Source organism: Canis lupus, chromosome 10, assembly GCF_003254725.2.
Source record: "Canis lupus dingo isolate Sandy chromosome 10, ASM325472v2, whole genome shotgun sequence".
Taxonomy (NCBI): Eukaryota; Metazoa; Chordata; class Mammalia; order Carnivora; family Canidae; genus Canis; species Canis lupus.
The window spans coordinates 37,778,892-37,797,153 of record NC_064252.1 but is presented as its reverse complement, the minus strand read 5'-3'; the positions used below and the strand labels follow the sequence as shown (position 1 = coordinate 37,797,153).

Genomic DNA, 18,262 nt, shown 5'->3' with positions numbered 1-18,262 from the left:
ATACCTTGAAATGTTGGGGGTCGTTTGTTATGCAGCAATAGACAATTGAAGAGTATTTCTACAATCTTCAGCCAATCTAGGCTTCTTCCGAAACCACCTTTTAATTGCTCCAATTAAATAACATAACTACACATTTACTAAATACTAAGCCTAACCCCTCCTGTCACCCGTTTTCCTATACACCTACCAATGAAGCCAGAAGATGGTGGGTTGGGCTGAATCTTCTCCTTGGTGTTCTCCTGGATAATGTCCCAAAGCTGCCATATAAATTTAGGATGAAGAATGTAAAATGGTTGATTTGGGTTTCTCTGACGGTGCTGAACATATGGAGTGAACAGGTTGTAATCTGGCTTCTTGTACCACTAAGGAAAAAAAAAAATCAACAAAATCAAGTACAGAGAACCACACTGTGAGAAGGGAACCGCAGCGCCCGGGTTGGGGTGGAAGCTTTTTCCAGGCTGAAGGAACAGGAGGGGAGGGGAGGCGGTGACTGTCACTTCTGCAGGCATTGCCTCACTGGATGAGGGAAACGGAACAGAGAGGTACAGGGTTCCAGCCCTTTGGCACCGATGCTCTGTTTTTCATGAAATACGGGAGACAAGGCCGAACTTCTCTGTAAACAGACAGGCAACACTTCAAGCCTTGTGGGCCACACGGTCTTCTGCAACCAGGCAATTTGTCCACTGTATGGAGAAGGCCACGGATGATATATCACTAGTGGGCGTGGCTGCATTCCAATAAAACTTCATTTACAAAACAGGGCCACATCTGGGCCTGCTTGCTGAACCCTGGGCTCAAGCATTGCATTTCAAAAACATATTTTCCCTATCAAATGTATACCAAATGACAGCATACCAGTTATTGCCCAAGTCTGGGGCCAGGAAGACTGACAGGTGGGCACAAGGAACTGTGTGGAGTGATGAAAATATTCCATTTCTTAACTGGCGTGGTGGATACATGACTATATAATTGTGTTAATACTCATTAAAATGTATACTTCTATTGATTATATATGTTATTGTATGAAAAGATGCACAATAAGGTTGATTTTCTTTTAAATGTCTTTAGAATGTCTCCAGTGCCACCATGAGATGGAATTGCGAGGTATGTGGGGGAGAGACTGCTCATAAGGCTCCGAGGGGCCCATTCTCCCTTCAAACAGACACCTTAGGGAGATAGGAGGTATTTATTAAGATTCCAAGTAATATTCCCTATTTGAATGGGTTCTGTGGCTTTAACAGTTTTAAGAAGGACGAGGCCCAATCATCTCCAGTAGATTTTGCCCCCAAGCCAAAAGGCAGCAGGGAGGAAGCTAGAGGAGTATGGGCTTCAGTTTCCTCACCCCCTCCTCATCCAGAGCACCACCACTCAGAAATCCAGCCCTGTCGCCTGGATTTTGGCACTGTCACTACCCATGTCCATTGGGTTGGACAGCTCGGTGCCCTGGGCTTGGATGCTTCCACAGGAGGAAGAAACAAAGTCCAAAAGCCAGAGTTCTCAATCTGTCCACAAACAGCAAGAAATCCATCAGAATTTAAACCAGAAAACTTCAGACTGGAAAGAAAGCTCAAGAGTTCCAACATGCATTACACTCTTGACTCTTGGGAGAGGTACTCTTTGGAGAGCTTTCTAAAAAAATACACACCCAGGCTGCAGGCTACAGGTCTAGAAATGGGGCTCTGACAGATACATCTGAAAAATACTATCCAGGTGCTTCTGGCTTGTACTCCTAGTCAAGAACCTGTTAGCAATCGTGCTGGGTAAATGGCCAGCCTTGGTTTCAGGACTTACCAGGTTAAGATTTGCAGAATAAGGAGCAGGATCCCAGGCCACCAAAATGACGTCTTTATACAACGAACTGTCAATGAAGTGATGGCTAGGGTTGGTCAGAATCTGCAAATACATACCCAAATCATTTCAAAACAAGTGTTTGGTTTTTCAAAATCACATTTTAAAAAAAAGACAAAAATTTAAAAAATGAATCAGAGCAAGAAGAAACAATTTTGTTCAGACTTTGTATTTTTCTCTGGGAGAGAGAGGGAGGCGGGCATTGCGGACATTGCGTGCTAATGCGAGGTAAGCAATGAGGTAAGCAATGAGGTAATCCTCATTTCTGGGGAAATGAGGGTTAAAAATAAAATCCACCAGATCCTACATTTGCACCAGCAGTGTACTTACTACTCATAGCTGGTGGGATCGAATCAGCTCCTGAAAGCTATGATGGCCTCGCGAACTCAGCACCCCTAACCTCTTCTCCAATTACCTTCACGGGTGATTGGAGAGGGAGGTACAGCTGTGGATGATCCGCCTCACGAAGGCACCTCTAGAGTGCAGCCCCAGGACACACGGAACACGGACAGCCAGAGGACAGGCGGCAGCCCCCGTGTGACTTCCTCCCTCTTTGGCCCTATCTGGTTCCTGCATGAGTCCTTCGATCTCACCTGCCAATCACCTTTTTTAAACTACAGTTTTGGAGGCAAAAAAAGTATTTTCATCAGTTTTAAGGAGCAACCTTTCAGTTTTCAAGATGCACTTTCTCTCTTCACATTTGAGGATTTCTTAAGCCAGGATGTACCTTACAGGTGACACGGATTTTAATTTGGTGGGGTTGAGAACCCGAGAAGCTAGGAAGCTGGGGTTAAAGGAATGGGGCTCCTACGATCGATGGCATCTAGGAAGTAAGGAAATATGGCCCTTGTTTCTTCCGTGCTGCAGGCTGCCTGGCTCAGGGTACCATGCAGAAAGCTAATCTTCCCTTCTGCAGGCAACCTGTCATAAATCATCTGTCACCTCATGTGCTTTCTACATAGTCTGAAACTCCAGAAACTGCTGTGGTTTTGAGAATGGTTTTGAGAATGGTTTTGCTTTGAACTTGGAAAACATTCTTATGAAGAACACCAGGAAGAGAAATACAATCGTTTTTAATGAAACCATCCATTTTCCTTTTTAAAATTTTCAAATAATGGACTAAAGTTTGCGAGCCACCCCACTGACCCTTGGGTTCTGTCACCTTTGCTTTGCTCCCTTCATCCCCTTTCTCGCCACCGTGATTTCTTCTAAATTTAACTATTTTCCTCCATTCATAAAATGTGACACGCTAAGTCTATGATTATATCATACACGTGTATATGGATATACACACATATTTCCATATCTACTCTGATTTTCCCTTAAATCTTTCCTCCTATTCCTGTCACACATAAATTCCCACTTATCTGCATTTTTTTCTCATTAATTCTTTTTCATTACGAGACCCATTGACATAAGCAAGACCGTGGTCATGAATAACTGGGTAATTTCTCTTCACTCATCCAGTTAAACTACTTACCTGTAAGATGTACATCCATGAAAACACACCATCCATCTTACCTGGGAATTAATGATGCGCACAGTCGTTTTATTTCCAACATCTTTCTCATAGCCGCGTGTAGGGGCAGAGTTAAATCTCAAAACTGCATCGTGAGAATCTAAGGACACATAAATGACAAACTGACTTTATTTTTTGCTGTAGAATCAACACAATTGAGAAAAAGCATTGAAGCAAATGTCTCAATACCCGAAGTGAATTAGAAACAACCAAGAAAGTTAAGATACTCACGTACGGAATTTTCAGTACAGTGTTTATTTAGAGTGAGATGCTGGCTAGGGGACAAATCAACATGGGAACATATGAATCCACTACCAGTGGTCCTGTATCATCTCAGCTATATTTAGATACTTGTTGTATGTTCATATTCTTTAAAGATGACATGCTTTATGCAGCCATTCTCTCAAAGATCCCAGAATATTTCAAAGATGGAATCTGTGGGAGGCAAGGACGCTGTAAGACACGAGCTGTTTACACGGCTTCTTCCTGCTGGGAGCACAGAGGCTGTTCACAGTGCTGCTAATGCTCCTGCCTGCATCAAGACCAAGGGCATCTCTCACATAGAAGAGCCAGCCTTTAATATAACGTCTATAACTTGGGGTATCGGTTTGTGCTTAGAAAGAAAACCAGCCCTATATAACACTGTACGTTAACTATACTAGAAGTAAAACTGAACACTGATGCCCAGAACACCTACGTGAGAGCAACTGAGGGCATTCTGTATGCCCAGCAATGGTAGGACTTACTGCCGTAGCCCTAGATGATGGGAAGCTGGACCACCAGTGGTACTGGCTGCCAATGCTCTTTATATTCTGTAAGGCATACCTTGGTTCACCGAGCCTCAACTACAGCATAAATCCATGTCCCTCTTCATTCAATTTGACAGGCTTTTTCAAGTTCTCAGAGGTCCTGGGTGAAAAACCAAGCTTCCCGTATCCTAGAGGCTGACAAGGACACAAAGATCTAGAGGTAGAAGAGAATGGGCTAGGCTGATTAAGTGATGGGAATGAGGGTATGTTCCCTTCCCATAAAGGAGTCTAGATGCATACATATGTCTTGAAATTTCCTGAGCCAGCTACTGTGTTGCTCAGAAACCAGAGTTAATCAGCAATAAGGGAATTTCTATGGGCTATCTTTAGCTTCAAAAATTCTATGCACATCTCAGGTTAAACTTAGAGTAACAATAATGCCTGTGTTTGTGTGAGAAAGGTAAGATGACCTCTTTCTGATTTGCCAAAGAGCCTATGGATGTACCCTGCGTTTACTGTGATGGTACCCCACATGCAAGTCCCGTAAGCAGCCCATAATATTCCCTTGAGTCCTACTATCCTCTCCTGAGCAGATTCCCTGAGAGAGACCTTCCTATTCCCAAAGTAGCAGAGACTCGGGACACATGCCACCAAAGGTACCATCGGGTACCTTTCCTGACGAGCTCTAAGTTCAGAAGAATTTGTATTCCAGTTTCAAGCACCAAAATCAAATAGAACACAAAGAATGCATAAAGGATACCTGGCTAGACCATTAAAAAATTCTATACCGTCCTTTTAGGGGAAATGTTACAGGGGTCAGCAAGCTATGACCTGCTACCCGTTTTAGCAAATAAACCTGTACCATGACACAGACACACTCATTTGTTTATCTATTGTCTATAATAGCAGAGGTGAGTTCTGACAGTGATCCCATGGCTCACAAAGCCTAAAATATCTACTACTTGGCTCTTAAAAAAAGAAAAAAGATGTTTGCCAATCTTTACATTCTAGGCGATCCATGCTTTGCATAAATGATGCCAAAAAACATTAACACACTAACACTTTCTATCTTCTTTACAATATAAGCACTTGTTTGTACAATTTTTTGAATGAACTGTCTTAGTATTTATTTTTATTGAATAGTATTTGGTCATAAAAAAACAAATGCCATTTGAGCTAGAAAAATTAGATTACCCTAAGCAGTGATTTTCACTTTTGGGTCTCCGAACACTCCTACACTCTTGAAAATTATCAAAAACTCAAAGTTCTTTTGTTTATTTGGATTGCATCTTTCAACATGTGCCATCCTAGGAAGCAAAACTTAAAGATGTCTGTTTATTTATTTATTCATTTATTTATTTATTTTAAATTAAAACATTTTAATGAAAAATAACCATCTTTTCAAAAAAACAGCAAGAAGACTGGCACTGGTTTAAATGTTTACAAATCTCGTTAATGCCTGGCTTTTCAGAAGACCATTGGTTTTTATCTGCTTCTGCATTCTATCTGCCGCAATATATTGCTGTAGTTGAATTATGTCAAGACTCAGATATATTGTTGAAAATGTAAGGAGTACTTTAAGTCTTTCCAGATTACTGAGAATATTCTTCTTTGGTACTTCATCAAAACTTGGCAAGGGCTAGTTTCTTAAAACAAACAAACAAAAAAAAAAAACTTTTGTAATACGGAATGTGAAACAATATCAAGGAACTTTCCATGCTCCGTTGCATTGGAATACATCCAAATACTTCATCTTGCTTTTAAAATGGATTCACCCATGCACGGTTTTGTAGCATTGTGCAATGATCATTTGGAACTACCAGTTCCATCAGTTATATGTAGATCTTCCAAATATTGATGCATTTCATTATGAAGTATCCTTCCAAATCCCATCAGTTAGTATTACCATACATCTAAGCATGGAAGTGTCCAAGTCTGAAACCATGTGTCATGGGGTTGATGAGGTTGAAACTAGCAGAGTTGAAAGCTTGTTTTTCAGAGAACTGTTTCCCCCTAAGCAGCTACTGTGTCTTTTCAGACCCCACAAACAAGCCCACTGGCTGCTTCTGCAGAAGCCTGGACTCAAGATCAACTGATACGGTTCCAGGCTATGAGCAAAGGAGGCCCTGCATTCCTTACTCGTGGAAACAAGCCCAAGACCCCATCCAGTTTATAATGGCTTGGAGCAAACCCAAACCCTTTCTCCTCGTCTGAAGAAAACCTCCTGACATCAGGGGCTGAATGCCGCCTCATTCTGATGTTAAGTCTCCACCCCAAAGTGAACACAGGATGTATGTTTGCTCAATGTGCAGGTTCCATTTTTCCTCACGAGCTGTCATAAGTTTCCCTACCCTTTTCATCAGTATATATGCAATCTCAACCCCTATGATTATTAAAAACTCATTCTCTCCCCCTTTGGGGAGGCAGATTTGAGGCTTGTCCCCTTGTCTCCCAGTTTAGCTTCATAAATAAACCCTTCCTTTGCCGCACACCTGATGTCTTAGTGACCGCCTTTGCTGTGCATCGGGGACATGAACTTGGGTTTGGTTACAAGTTCATGGTTGAAAGCTTGAATTTTATCACTGGCAAAAATATTGCCAGTTATTTTCCTAAAAGTGACAGGCTCACTCAATTCCTTTTTGAGACAACATCTACCAAATATCAAAGTCTGAATAAAACAGGTCTATCAGTCATGTGTTTCAAGTAAAAATTGTGTTTCATGACACAAGTGGCTAGTTCTGCTCACAACTCAAACCACACGGAGGCCTTTCCATCGTGCACTGGTATGCAGAAGTGTGTTTTCACTTTACTGCCCACTTTGTCTTAAAAACACAAGTAAGTAGTCAGGGCAGCCTAGGTGGATCAGTGGTTTAGCGCCGCCTTCAGCTCAGGGTGTGATCCTGGAAACCCAGGATCGAGTCCCACATCGGGCTCCCAGCATGGGGCCTGCTTCTCCCTCTGCCTGTGTCTGCCTCTCTCTCTCTGTGTCGCTCATGAATAAATAAGTAAAATCTAAAAAACAAAAAACAAAAAACCCACACACATGTAGTCAAAGATTGATATTTAATAAAACCAGTATTTTTTCCTGCTTCAGCAAGGACATCCATAAGTGAAACTGGTACTCTCTTCTCTTCCTGCTGAGCATGACTCCGAAAACCACCACAGCAACTAGTCCTGTTGGGCAGGACACTAACCAACAGTGTTACCTACCACTGCCTCTGCATCATCAGTGGGAACATCAACCGTTCAAAAGACCCCTGCCCACTATTATGGAAACATTTTTCACCTCCTGAGCCCCTGAAGGGATCTCGGGGACCCCAAATGTGAACCACACCCACCATGTGAATTGCTGATCTGGGGCAGCTCTCTCCCGAGGCAGAGAAGAGGCTCCAGTGAGCTGACCTCCAGGAACTAAGATAATCAGGACAATCCGAAGACGGGAAGCCTGAGGCCAACACTCCTGAACCAAAATTCTGCCACTACACCATGCTGCCCTTGGTCACGGCCTCAATCTAAAGGAAAGCTGAAGAAGCCAAGGCTCCCAAGCAGTGGGTGCATTTCAGAGCCATCAGGTAGAAATTCCAATTCACCATACGGCCCCTGAAAATGTCACAGCTTTGAAATGCCGGTATCCTACAACAAGGTGTGTGTCCACCCTTCCAGCAACTGCACAGGGCACAGGGCACAGAAATGGAATCTGGCTTAACTCCTTTGGAAGTGGTAGGAGTCTGAAGAGTTAAGAGGCCAGTTTTTGTGGAGGAGGCAGGGAGGTAGGGTCGGAGGCTGCTATGGATGGAGAGTGAACCTCCTTAAAGCCTCCAGGAGGATCAGGATGGGAGGGGGGGCGGGGGGGGGGGGGGGAGGCCAAGCCCAGTGTGTCCATCAGGCAGACACGTTCTGTAAATGTATGCCTGGCTGTGCACCTCCCTGATAATGCGCCTGAAAAACTAAGCTGTCCATTCCTATTTACAGAAGGAGGAATGGATCAGACAGCAAGCACACGGGGAATAAAGGAAAGCCTCATTTCTGGAGAAGGCATTTCCAGGGTAGAGCCATTTCGTGTTGACCTTGAGAAGCGAGCCAGGCTACATACATTCACTGAAGGAAGATTAAAAAACCCTTTAAGGAGCAGCCAGACGAGTGATGCGCACGCACTAAGTCACCGCTTGCCTCGGGCACCGGCTCCCATGTCCCCCTCCTCCTCTCCTGTGCTCCTCCAGAAAACAAAATCTGAACCAGCAAGGGTGCAAAGCCTCCAGTCTTTAGGAAGGGCCTGCCAACGAGATGATTCATCCCTCTGGAGACTCCGTCACCCTGGGACTGCTGCATTGTGAGTTACTTCCTTTGTGCCTCCAGATCCGGGCTCTGGAACAGTCTCTCTCAAAAGAAAAGCTGACCCATCTGCTTCCCTGCTTCAAAGATTGCAAGGCTGGGACGCCCCGGGGGCTCAGTGGTGGAGTGTCTGCCTTTGGCTCAGGGTGTGATCCCAGGGTCCTAGGATCGAGTCCCACATTGGGAGTCCCTGCAGGGAGCCTGCTTCTCCTTCTGCCTGTGTCTCTGCCTCTGTCTTTCTCAGTGTCTCTCATGAATAAATAAATAAAATCTTAAAAAAAAAAAAAAAAAAAGATTGCAATGCCTCTCTCAGCACCGTGGGCCCAGGGGTCAGAGTTGGTTTCTGGAGACAAGAGACTGGGGTTTAATGGAGTCTAGGCTCCACCCCCTGTGCCTTTAGGTACCTCCATAAAGCAGACACCATTGGAGCCCTGGTTCTCAACAGTTAACATAAAAGCACCTAGAAGAGGACTTTGTCTGCAGCAGACACCCTGCAAGCAGCACCTTGTATTACAATTATTAAGTGAAGTCTATTTTCTGGAGGATGATGCCCAAGAACATCGTGAGCTGCCTGCCTGCCTGCTTATCAACTTAGGTTTGTCCCCACTCCTGGCCCCTGGTGCTCCCTGTAGCTCTCACTACCCATCCTCCATCTCCCACCCTGTACCCTCTTGAGAAGCCCCCACACCCACTCCTGGCATTCCTTACACTGTGTCTCGTCTCCCTGTGACCATGGCCTCTGGCCTGGATTTCCCTCTTCTGGGCAGTCCTGGCTCACCTTCCCTCTACCTGGCCACCAGCCCTCATGGTGGGTTAGGTTTCCGTTGTCATTTCTTCCCTGTCAGTCTGCGTATCTCTCTGTCCTTCAAACCATGAGACTGGAATTGCCTGTTACAGGCGGTCCCTTCTACTAGGCTGCAGAGGATTTGAAGTTTAGCTCTGTGCCTTATTCATCTTTGCATCCCTAGTGCCTCACACAGTATCAGGCCTCAGTGAGTTTGGGATCAATACATAATCGATGCCTGTTAAATGACTATATGATCTCCTTTCTCACCTTCCAAAGTATCAGGATATGCCAAATCCCCAAGCTTTTACCACCAAGTACTCTATGCCTGCTTCCTACACCCTCCCATTCCCCATACACTTCCCAGAATTTGATTTTCAGGCACACGGATCCTGATTTCCCACACCAAGGCTACTCCTGTTAGATATCTAGCAGATATCACAGAGGAGACTCTGTCCTGTGTTTGCACAGGACCGTGGGTAGCTGATCTCACCACCAATTTATTATTGTTTGTATGTTGGCTAAAAAGAAATCATCTCTAAGTTCTAGGAAAGGCTGTTCCATGTTTCCAAAAACAGTTCAGTTGGCTTTTCAATAATATATTCAAAGTGGAGGTGTTTACAACTGCTGCACTGTTCTCAAAAACCACCACACCCCTGGACTCCAGCATCTCGGAGCGGGAAACGGGGCTGCGCTGCCAGCAGAGCAACCAGCAGGGGGAGCGAGATGGCAGCTGATGCTCAAGGCTGAGGCCCGACTGGGTGTAGGGACTCGCAAGAGACCCTGGAGGACAGCCTGGAGAGACCTCCTCCAGCCCAGGGTTGACCTGGGGCTAGCCTCGGGTACTTTCCTAGCTGCTTCCCCAGTTTTTCATGAGCCCATGACCTTCGGTAAGTCCTCTGATCTTCACTTAGCCAATGTCACAAGCAGCGATGTGGGGGCCAAGATGCCTTTAGCTAACTAGCAGAGCATGCCCCAATATTGCAAGCTGCCTGAAGGAGTCCTCTGCGTGAATCTGTTTTCAGCAAGAGAGCCATTAACAACTATGTGTTAATAAGCACACATTCGTCAGGGGAGTAGGAAGGAGAAATGTCAGCACCTGGCATGCCCAAGTGTTGAGACTGAGAGACACTAGCTTATAAAAATGAAAGGCTTTCTTGTTTTTACACATTGAACTATGCTCTGATTATGTATTCTTTTTTAAATTTTTTATTTTTTTATTTATTTATGATAGTCACAGAGAGAGAGACAGAAAGAGAGAGAGAGGCAGAGACATAGGCAGAGGGAGAAGCAGGCTCTATGCACCGGGAGCCCGACGTGGGATTCGATCCCGGGTCTCCAGGATCACGCCCTGGGCCAAAGGCAGGCGCCAAACCGCTGCGCCACCCAGGGATCCCGTATTCTTTTAAAAAAAAAAATATTTATTTTAGAGAGAGAGCATGCACAAGTGGGGGGAGGGGCAAAGGAGGGGAGAGAGAGACAGAGACAGAGACAGAGATAATCCTGAAGCTAACTCCCCATTGAACATGGTGCCAGAGCAGGGCTCGACCCCAGGACCCTGAGATCATGACCTGAGCCAATATCAAGAGTCGACCGCTTAACCGACTGAGCCACCCACGTGCCCTTGATTATGTATTCTTAAAATCTTAGTACAAAGTTTGATTCAAAGGAACCTAGGCAAAACAATAAAGAGAATTTCTTTTAATTTCTGAGTGTGTTCTTCCGTGATGAGTCTATAATCCTAATCACGAAGCTTCATATAAGTGCCGGCAATATAAATTAAATTTGGATGCTAGAAACTAACAAAGATATAAGTGACATTTCACGTTCTCCAGAAATGTGTAATTCCTGGTATCTTTCACGCTGTCTTCCAAATTCTGAGTAGAGTTTACAAGACTCTGGTCAGGGATACATATGCCAGAATAAAGAGCAAGAGAAATCTCCCTGACACGCAAGAGCAATCCAAATACGCAACTACTGTGCAGAGGTGTTTAAAATGAAGCAAAACAAAACCAGAAGCAAGTTACTGCCTGCTTTAAAGCATAATACTTAAATTCCTTCTTACATTATTAATAATGGTCCTCGGGAATGGTTAAGAACTTCACCCCAGGGAGCTCTAACCCACTGTTCTTCCCTAATCAATTGCAGACTGCTCTGCTCCAGCTTTGGCGGCATGTGACACATGGACAGTGTTGTGAGCCTGCTATAATGTCAGCATGGGGACACTGGGACCCTAGACCTCAAGCGCATGCTTGGGCCTTGGTTTTCTGAGCTTTTTAAAAATTTCACATTCAGCTCCATTCCCAAGAATGTCTGAGATGGGGCTTGGGTTGTGGAGCCTGATTACAATGGCACCGGACAGCTCTGGCATATTGGCCGGTCCTCAGGAACACGGCACACTGGTGGGCCCTGGAAACAATGGCTCTTCCTGTCTTACAAGTGGGCAAATGCCCCTGCACTGTCACTTCCAGGTTGAGTTATGGGCTGTCACCAACACCATCTACTGTGAGAATGTATCACCCACAGCTGTTTGACACCTGGACGTGAGGCCCAGGCCATGTCTGAATCACACTTTTTTCTTGGCACCTAGTACAGAAACCTGCACACAGTAGGGACCAAACTCGTGTTTGTTAACTGAGTGAATAAGTCTGAAGGATCAAACGGATGACTCACTGCCATGCCAATGGGATGAGCCTGGGCACAAAGGGAAGTCTAAGGCCTTACAGCAGAAACTGAAGTTTCCTGAGGAAGAAGGAATTGTGCTTCCAGATGCAACAGAGAAACCCTGCCTCAGTTTCCCACCTGCTAGCCTGCCCTATGGACTTTGGGTTCCAGACTGCGGTCTCAACTCTTACCTTAGTTTCCAGCCTACTCACCTGCCCTACAAATCTCAGACTTGCCAGTCCCCACAATGCAGGGGCAAGTGCTTAAAATAAATCCTCTATCTCTCTATCTCTCTAATCTCCCATCAGTCCGTTTCTCTGGAGAGGCCTGATACAGGAACTACGACCCAGGAGTGCTCCTGGGCTCCTGACACGGCTTCGAAGGCCGAGTTCAGAAGGAAAGAAGGAGGCCCAAGCTGTGGTCCCGTTACTACCGTTTTGGAGAGAGGCCCCTTCTAGGTGCACGACTGTGACCCAAAGGCTGGACGCGCACCGACGGCCTGAGGTCGGTGCTCCTTGCTCCGACCCGAAGGGCTCTGCTCTGAGCCCACAACATCCACTTAGTCCCGGGGCTAATGAACACGATCATCATGCCTGCTTCTCTTTGGAGGCGACCCCGATCTCTGTCGCTGCCCCGTGGGAGCTCTGCTTTCCTTTCTGTCCCCTTGCTCGGCCGCCGTGACCCTGGCACCTCGGGGTCGGTCAGGCCTCCGCAAGCTACCGTGGGGCGCGTCCCGGTAGAACCGTTTCCGCAGGAGAGGAATGGAGAGCGGCTGCGGGGGGCGGGGGCGGGGGCGGGGGCGGGGTCCCCCCTCTGCCCTAGATCGCCCCCCCCCCACCCCCCCCCCGAGACCCGCGCTGGCACAGAGCCCGGGCGCCCGCCCCCCCGCCCCGCGGCGGGACCCACCTATCTCCTCGCCCAGGGAGGAGTTGAGGATGGCGCCGGCCGACATGACCACGGCGCAGCTCCGCAGGCCGCGCGGGTGCAGCCGGCTCAGCGGCACGGCGGGGACCAGCTTCCGCCAGCCGAGCGCGGCGAAGGGCGCCTCCCGGCCGTCCAGCGTGCGCACCCGCACCCGGCGCCGCAGCGCGCACAGCAGCTCGGCGCGGCTCAGCCCGGCCGCCCGCCGCCCGCGGAAGCGCACGCCGTGCTTGTTGGCGCTCAGGTAGTCCTGCATGGCCTTCTGCAGCCGCGGGGCGAGCATCTTGGACGAGACGTCCCCCCTCCAGAGCCGGTGCAGGAAGGCCCTGGACATGGACGAGTACAGCCTGTCCCCGTCGCCGCCGCCGCCGCCCGCCAGCGCCCGGCTCCCGCCCGCGCTGCGCGGCCGCTTCCTCGCCCGCCTCCTGGGCTCCGGGCCGCCCGCCGCGCCCCCCTCCCGCCGGCCCGGGGCTCCCGGGGAGGGGCCCCCCGGCGTGCCCTGAGCGCGGCCGCGCAGCCCGGGCTGACCCGCGGCAAAAAGGTAGTCGTCGTCCTCCGGGTAGAAGGCGCTCTGCGATTTTCTCCCGATCTGGGAGGAGAAGAACTCCTCGTCATTTTCCAAGCCGCCCTGCGCCTGGGCCCACCGAGGCAGGGCGGCCGGGCGGCCTTCCAGCGGCCCCTGGTGGGCGCCCAGGCTCCCGGGCCAGGCAGGCTCCTGCAGGGCGCCCATGATGGCCCTGTGCTTCCCCTGCACCGGCAGGAGCCTCCTGGTCTCCAGGAAGGAGAAGGCGCTGGGCGCGGGCTCAGCGGGGGTGCTGTCGGTGAAGTAAATGAAGATCACCACGAAGAGGAGCCCCCACGCGAATATCCCGCAAAGCATTCGTTGTCTCCATTGCTTCAAGTGTGGTTTCATGGCAGGGCTCTGGGGCCAGCACGTGGGGCCTTACAGCTGGGGGAGGCCCAACGAACCTGAAAAACAGCCAAGGTCTACAGTTAGCCGCCGGAAGACACCTGCTCCTCGGGCCCTGGCGCTGGGGTCAGTCTGGCCTGAGTAGTGGTCCTGCAGGGAAGAGTTAAAGGGGGCTTCGGAAACCAGGATCTTTGGGGAATTTTGACTAAATTCAAGTGTCATATGCCCTGCTTTCTCAGACCCAACCTCTGCAAGACAAGGGGTCCCACTGAGAGTCCTGGGAGAGACGAGGAGGAGTGGCTGTGTATTTGGAAAACCTCTGGAGGCATGACCGCCTCCCTGCCCTGACAGCTCCTTAACTGGGGCCCAGCCCAACAACCTCTCCCTGCGACTGCCTTTACAGAACTCTATTTGGTAAAGCAAAGCAGCTGAGTTAAGCAGAGTTGGCCCTCTCTTCTCTGCTTTATCAGAACACCAAAGGCTCAGTTTCTAAGGGGGTGACAACCATATCAGATTCTTCACAGTCCCTCCCAGGGCCTGGAGGCTGCCTGGAACATACCAGAAGTCCACCGATGGTCCCGAATAAGCAATGCTTCAGAGACCGTGGCCGTGGACCAAAGTTATGCCAGAGTGTCTGTGGACTTCAAAAATGCACTCAAATAAATGCCCTCCTACTTCATCCCCATCATGAGTCCCTGATGGAATAGGAGGGAAGTATGTTAACCTTTCAAATAAGGCAGGAGATGAGGAGAGAGCTTGCTGTTTCTAGATGAGCCTCCAACCGGGAAAGGGATAAAAAGTGTAAGATAAAATGTAAGACGGGGGGAACCTCTCCTTGATACAGTACTGTAACCCATGTTTCTTGCTACATTGCTGCGTGGGATAAAACATTAATAAGAAATGCACCTAACCTTCAGGAATGTAAGCAAAGCCCACAAAAGGAAAAAAATATAAGGCATATGTAATAATACTGGAGCTTACTGGAGCCTAACAATAAGCACAGCGTCCAACACAGGCAGGCACTGAATAAATATTGGCTAAAAGGATGACGTCAGCCTGCATGTGCGTGTTGGTGGTGGGGGCTATATGTTTGGGTAATGGGGTTGGAAGTAGAGACTGAACTGGATAGTGATGTGATCCCCATCCAGCCATGGGGGACCTTGAGGGCCTACTTGGATATCTGAGCCACAGGCTCTGTGAGAAATGGGGAGGAGTGAAGTTGTCTGAGCAAGAGGGTACCATGTTGGTTGCATGGGCTTTCGGATTTCTCTGTAGCAGGGAAGAGGGACAGGGCAGAGTGTAGGAGGGGGCTTCTAGAGGGTCCTTAGTAGAAATCGGGACATTCAGAGTAGAATGGGAGGTACTCAGAGGGGAACTTCCCTAGCATAGACTAGGGAAGACATAGACTTAGACTAGGAAACATAACTCAAAGGCATTGACCGTAATGCAACAGCTGGGTTCTTACTCAGATAACTCATATCAAAGTGAGTGATACATAAATGTAGTTACTGTGGAAGCTACACACTTTGGTGGTTAAAAGATATGCCAATGTAAGAAAACCACATTTGCTTTGTGGCTCTGTAGCTGATTAAATATGGACACAGATTCATTGACCCTCTTCCCATGGAGAGGTGGGGTCTATGTCTCCTTTCCTGCATTCTGGGGAGGGCTCTGTAACTGCTCTCATCTGCTGGACTCAGGTCCAGCAGCTTCCACTTCCTGCTTCTTAAAACTCTCATTCAGGGGGGAAGCTGGCCACCAACAAAGACATCTCTCTGACCTGAGTCCACCCAGCAGCCAGGATATCCAAGCTATGGAAAGGCCCTGTGGACTGAGAGACACCCAGAAAGCCCCGATCTGTTCCAGCTGTCACAGCCCGGCATCAAACATGAAGACCGAAGACACCGTGCTGCATGTCCAGGTAAGTTGAGCTTTCAGATGATCCGGCCCTGGCCAACCTCCGACTGCAACTGCAGGGAAAACCCCAAGTGAGAACCCAACCAAGCCCAGTCTACCCACAGAACCAGAGTGATAAGGATAGATTGTGGTTCTGAGCCATTAGGTTTTGAGGCAGTTTCTTACATCAGAATAGATCACTGGAACAGGCACTAGCGGAAATGTGAAATAAGAGATGCCCCAAATGCTTCCAACATCTGGGCATCCTTGAAATGAGAGTCTAGCCTCCCAGGGATTGTATGAAGAGCAATATTCATTGAAATGTTTAAGTTTTGGCTCTTCAAAAGTACCTTGTATTCACATAAAGGCAAGGCTGTCGATTTCATTTACAGTCGTAAATCAAACATGCATACACAGAGCATGCTTTCACCAAGCCACACACGGATGCCAAGAAATTGAGATCGAAGAAACAATGCCACCAGCTAACCTGCTATGTGCCACAGCCTGTGCTTAGCACTCTTCCTGGATTATCTCATTTGGTCTTCCCAGCACCTCGTAAGGTAGGAGATACTGCTAATCCATTTTATAAATCTCAGAGATTGAGTAACTTGCCCAAAGCCACAGAGGTAGCAAGCAGCAGAAACTGCGTACCACCCCATCTGCTTGATTCCAGGCCTCACACTTTGAACACTAAGTTCTGACTCCATTCGATCATACCAACTGAAGCTATATATTCTAAATAAGGCTCCTTAAACTCTCTGTGGTGAAGGATCACTTTTTCCCTCCAAGTTGTCACACTCTGATACATGTATATTTCCATTCCTGAACGTCTTGGCAAGGCCCGACTGCTGTAAAAAATTCAAAATGCTTACTACCAAGTTCCGTACACATCTCATCAGGAGCTGGTAATGAACAGTTTGCAGACGTGCACAGTCTGGGGACCACACTTTGACTAAGAATCTACTAAATGATCTTTCTAAACCTGTTCTACCCCAGGGCGAGTGCTTCAAACTGTAATGCCCGGCCAGAAGATGTAGAGCCTATTTCCAGTATTTCGACATTTCTATTAGAAATCAGAAAATCGCCCTTAATGACAGTAATTCTGCCTTTACCCCCACTGAGCACACTGCAGTACAGCTCTGATGCTAATCTCTGGAGTTAGCACTGTGCCCAGGAGTTAAGGACTCAGTCCTCACCTCTGCTTTGGACAACAGCCTTAAGTGGGAACCCCAGGCTTACCTGTACTTTTGAGCATTTGGCCAGCAATCTGGAAGGTTCCCAGAATATCCCTGGGGTTTCATCATTAGCAAGAATGATCTCAGAAGAACCTTATACTAACAATGGCCAGGTTTTGTGTAAGGTATATATGTAGTTCGAGGTCTTGGGAAGTGGATCCCAAACACAGATTCTCTGCCCTCTGTGGGGTCAGAGAACATCACCTTCTCCCAACGTAACCGTGTTCTCATGAACCACGAACCGCCACCAAGCCTTGGCATCCAGGATTTCTCCCAAGGTTTCATTTCCTAGGCATGACTGACTGAATCCCTGATTCAGTCCCCAGTCCCCTTCCCCCCACCCCCAGAGGTCAGGCTGGCCACAGGTCTTTCTGGTGACCAGCCCCCGTCCTGAAGCTAGGCAGGGACCCACCAAGAGTCACCTCCAGGACATAACAAAGACACTCCTGTCACACAGGAAACCGCCAGGGTTTTAGAAGCCCCATATCAGAAACTGAGGACAAAGACCAGACAAATGACCACACCACAGCAAGGCAGTAGTTGCTAATCCAAAAGGCAGTCTTCCTGCGTCTGGCTGGAAATCCTCGTTACTTGGTTAGTTGGTTGCCCCACACTGAGCAACAGCTCTGGGTGCATTCGTGGTGGATTATTAAAGAATGGGGAGTGGAGGTTCTTTGTTTAGCATTTGCTTGAGAGACTATTTTTAAGACGCAAAGTCAGAAGGGGAGGGGTTTGCAGAGGGCAGCTGTGGGTGATATGATGAAGAGGAAGCCTTGATCCTTTGGGAGGCCCTGGAAACCTCTGGCCTTGGGGTTCAGAACTGAGGGTCCCACCCCCTGCACCAGATGATAGGTGACCCTTAGCTGCCTGGGGGCAGCAGAATGGGAGTAGCAGACATACAGGCTCCATCATACGGCCATGCCTGGTTCCCCAGCAAAGCAGGCAGACTTTTTTTCTGTGGGGAGATGACAGACATGGAAGGGAGGGAGTGAGGAGCTCTGGAAAGCTTATGAGGGAAAAAAGGCAGGAGAGAAGGTGCAGCAGAGGGGCCAGGAGCCTGGGGCAGGTTGTGTTCTCCCTGCCCACTTTGTTGGGAGGTAGAAAGGTGGGATTTGTGAAGCCCTCTGAGTATCTTGAAAGCACTAGGGATCCCAATGCAATAATGAGGATTTTTCATTAGGTAAGATTTTGTGGCTTTTGATGCACAGTAATAATAGAAAGGAGTGGGATCACTGTCTCAACTCATGATTAGGCTGAACTTTTAATAATCCAAAGCCTTCCCCACTACCTCTGTCGCTGCAAACCTTCTGCTGCCAATTAAGGGAACATTCTCCAAAATGATTAAATTGCAAGGCAAGAGCAAATCCTCTATCAGCAAAATGCTACAGAAATCATTTTATGTAT

At 47.9% G+C, this 18,262-nt stretch overlaps 1 protein-coding gene across 5 annotated transcripts in view; it reads right to left on the bottom strand.

Moving 5' to 3' along the window:
* ST6GAL2 (ST6 beta-galactoside alpha-2,6-sialyltransferase 2) overlaps positions 1-18,262 on the bottom strand; it is a 76,353-nt gene that overhangs the window by 21,462 nt on the left and 36,629 nt on the right. For all 5 annotated transcript variants that reach the window (XM_049115383.1, XM_049115384.1, XM_035696495.2 and 2 more), the window contains exons 2-5: positions 12,803-13,786; positions 3,370-3,467; positions 1,792-1,893; positions 188-362 (exon numbers count right to left, since the gene is read on the bottom strand). In XM_049115383.1, coding sequence (XP_048971340.1) covers positions 188-362; positions 1,792-1,893; positions 3,370-3,467; positions 12,803-13,730 — 1,303 coding nt within the window. In that variant the 5' untranslated portion in view covers positions 13,731-13,786. The remainder of the gene's footprint in view (positions 1-187; positions 363-1,791; positions 1,894-3,369; positions 3,468-12,802; positions 13,787-18,262) is intronic.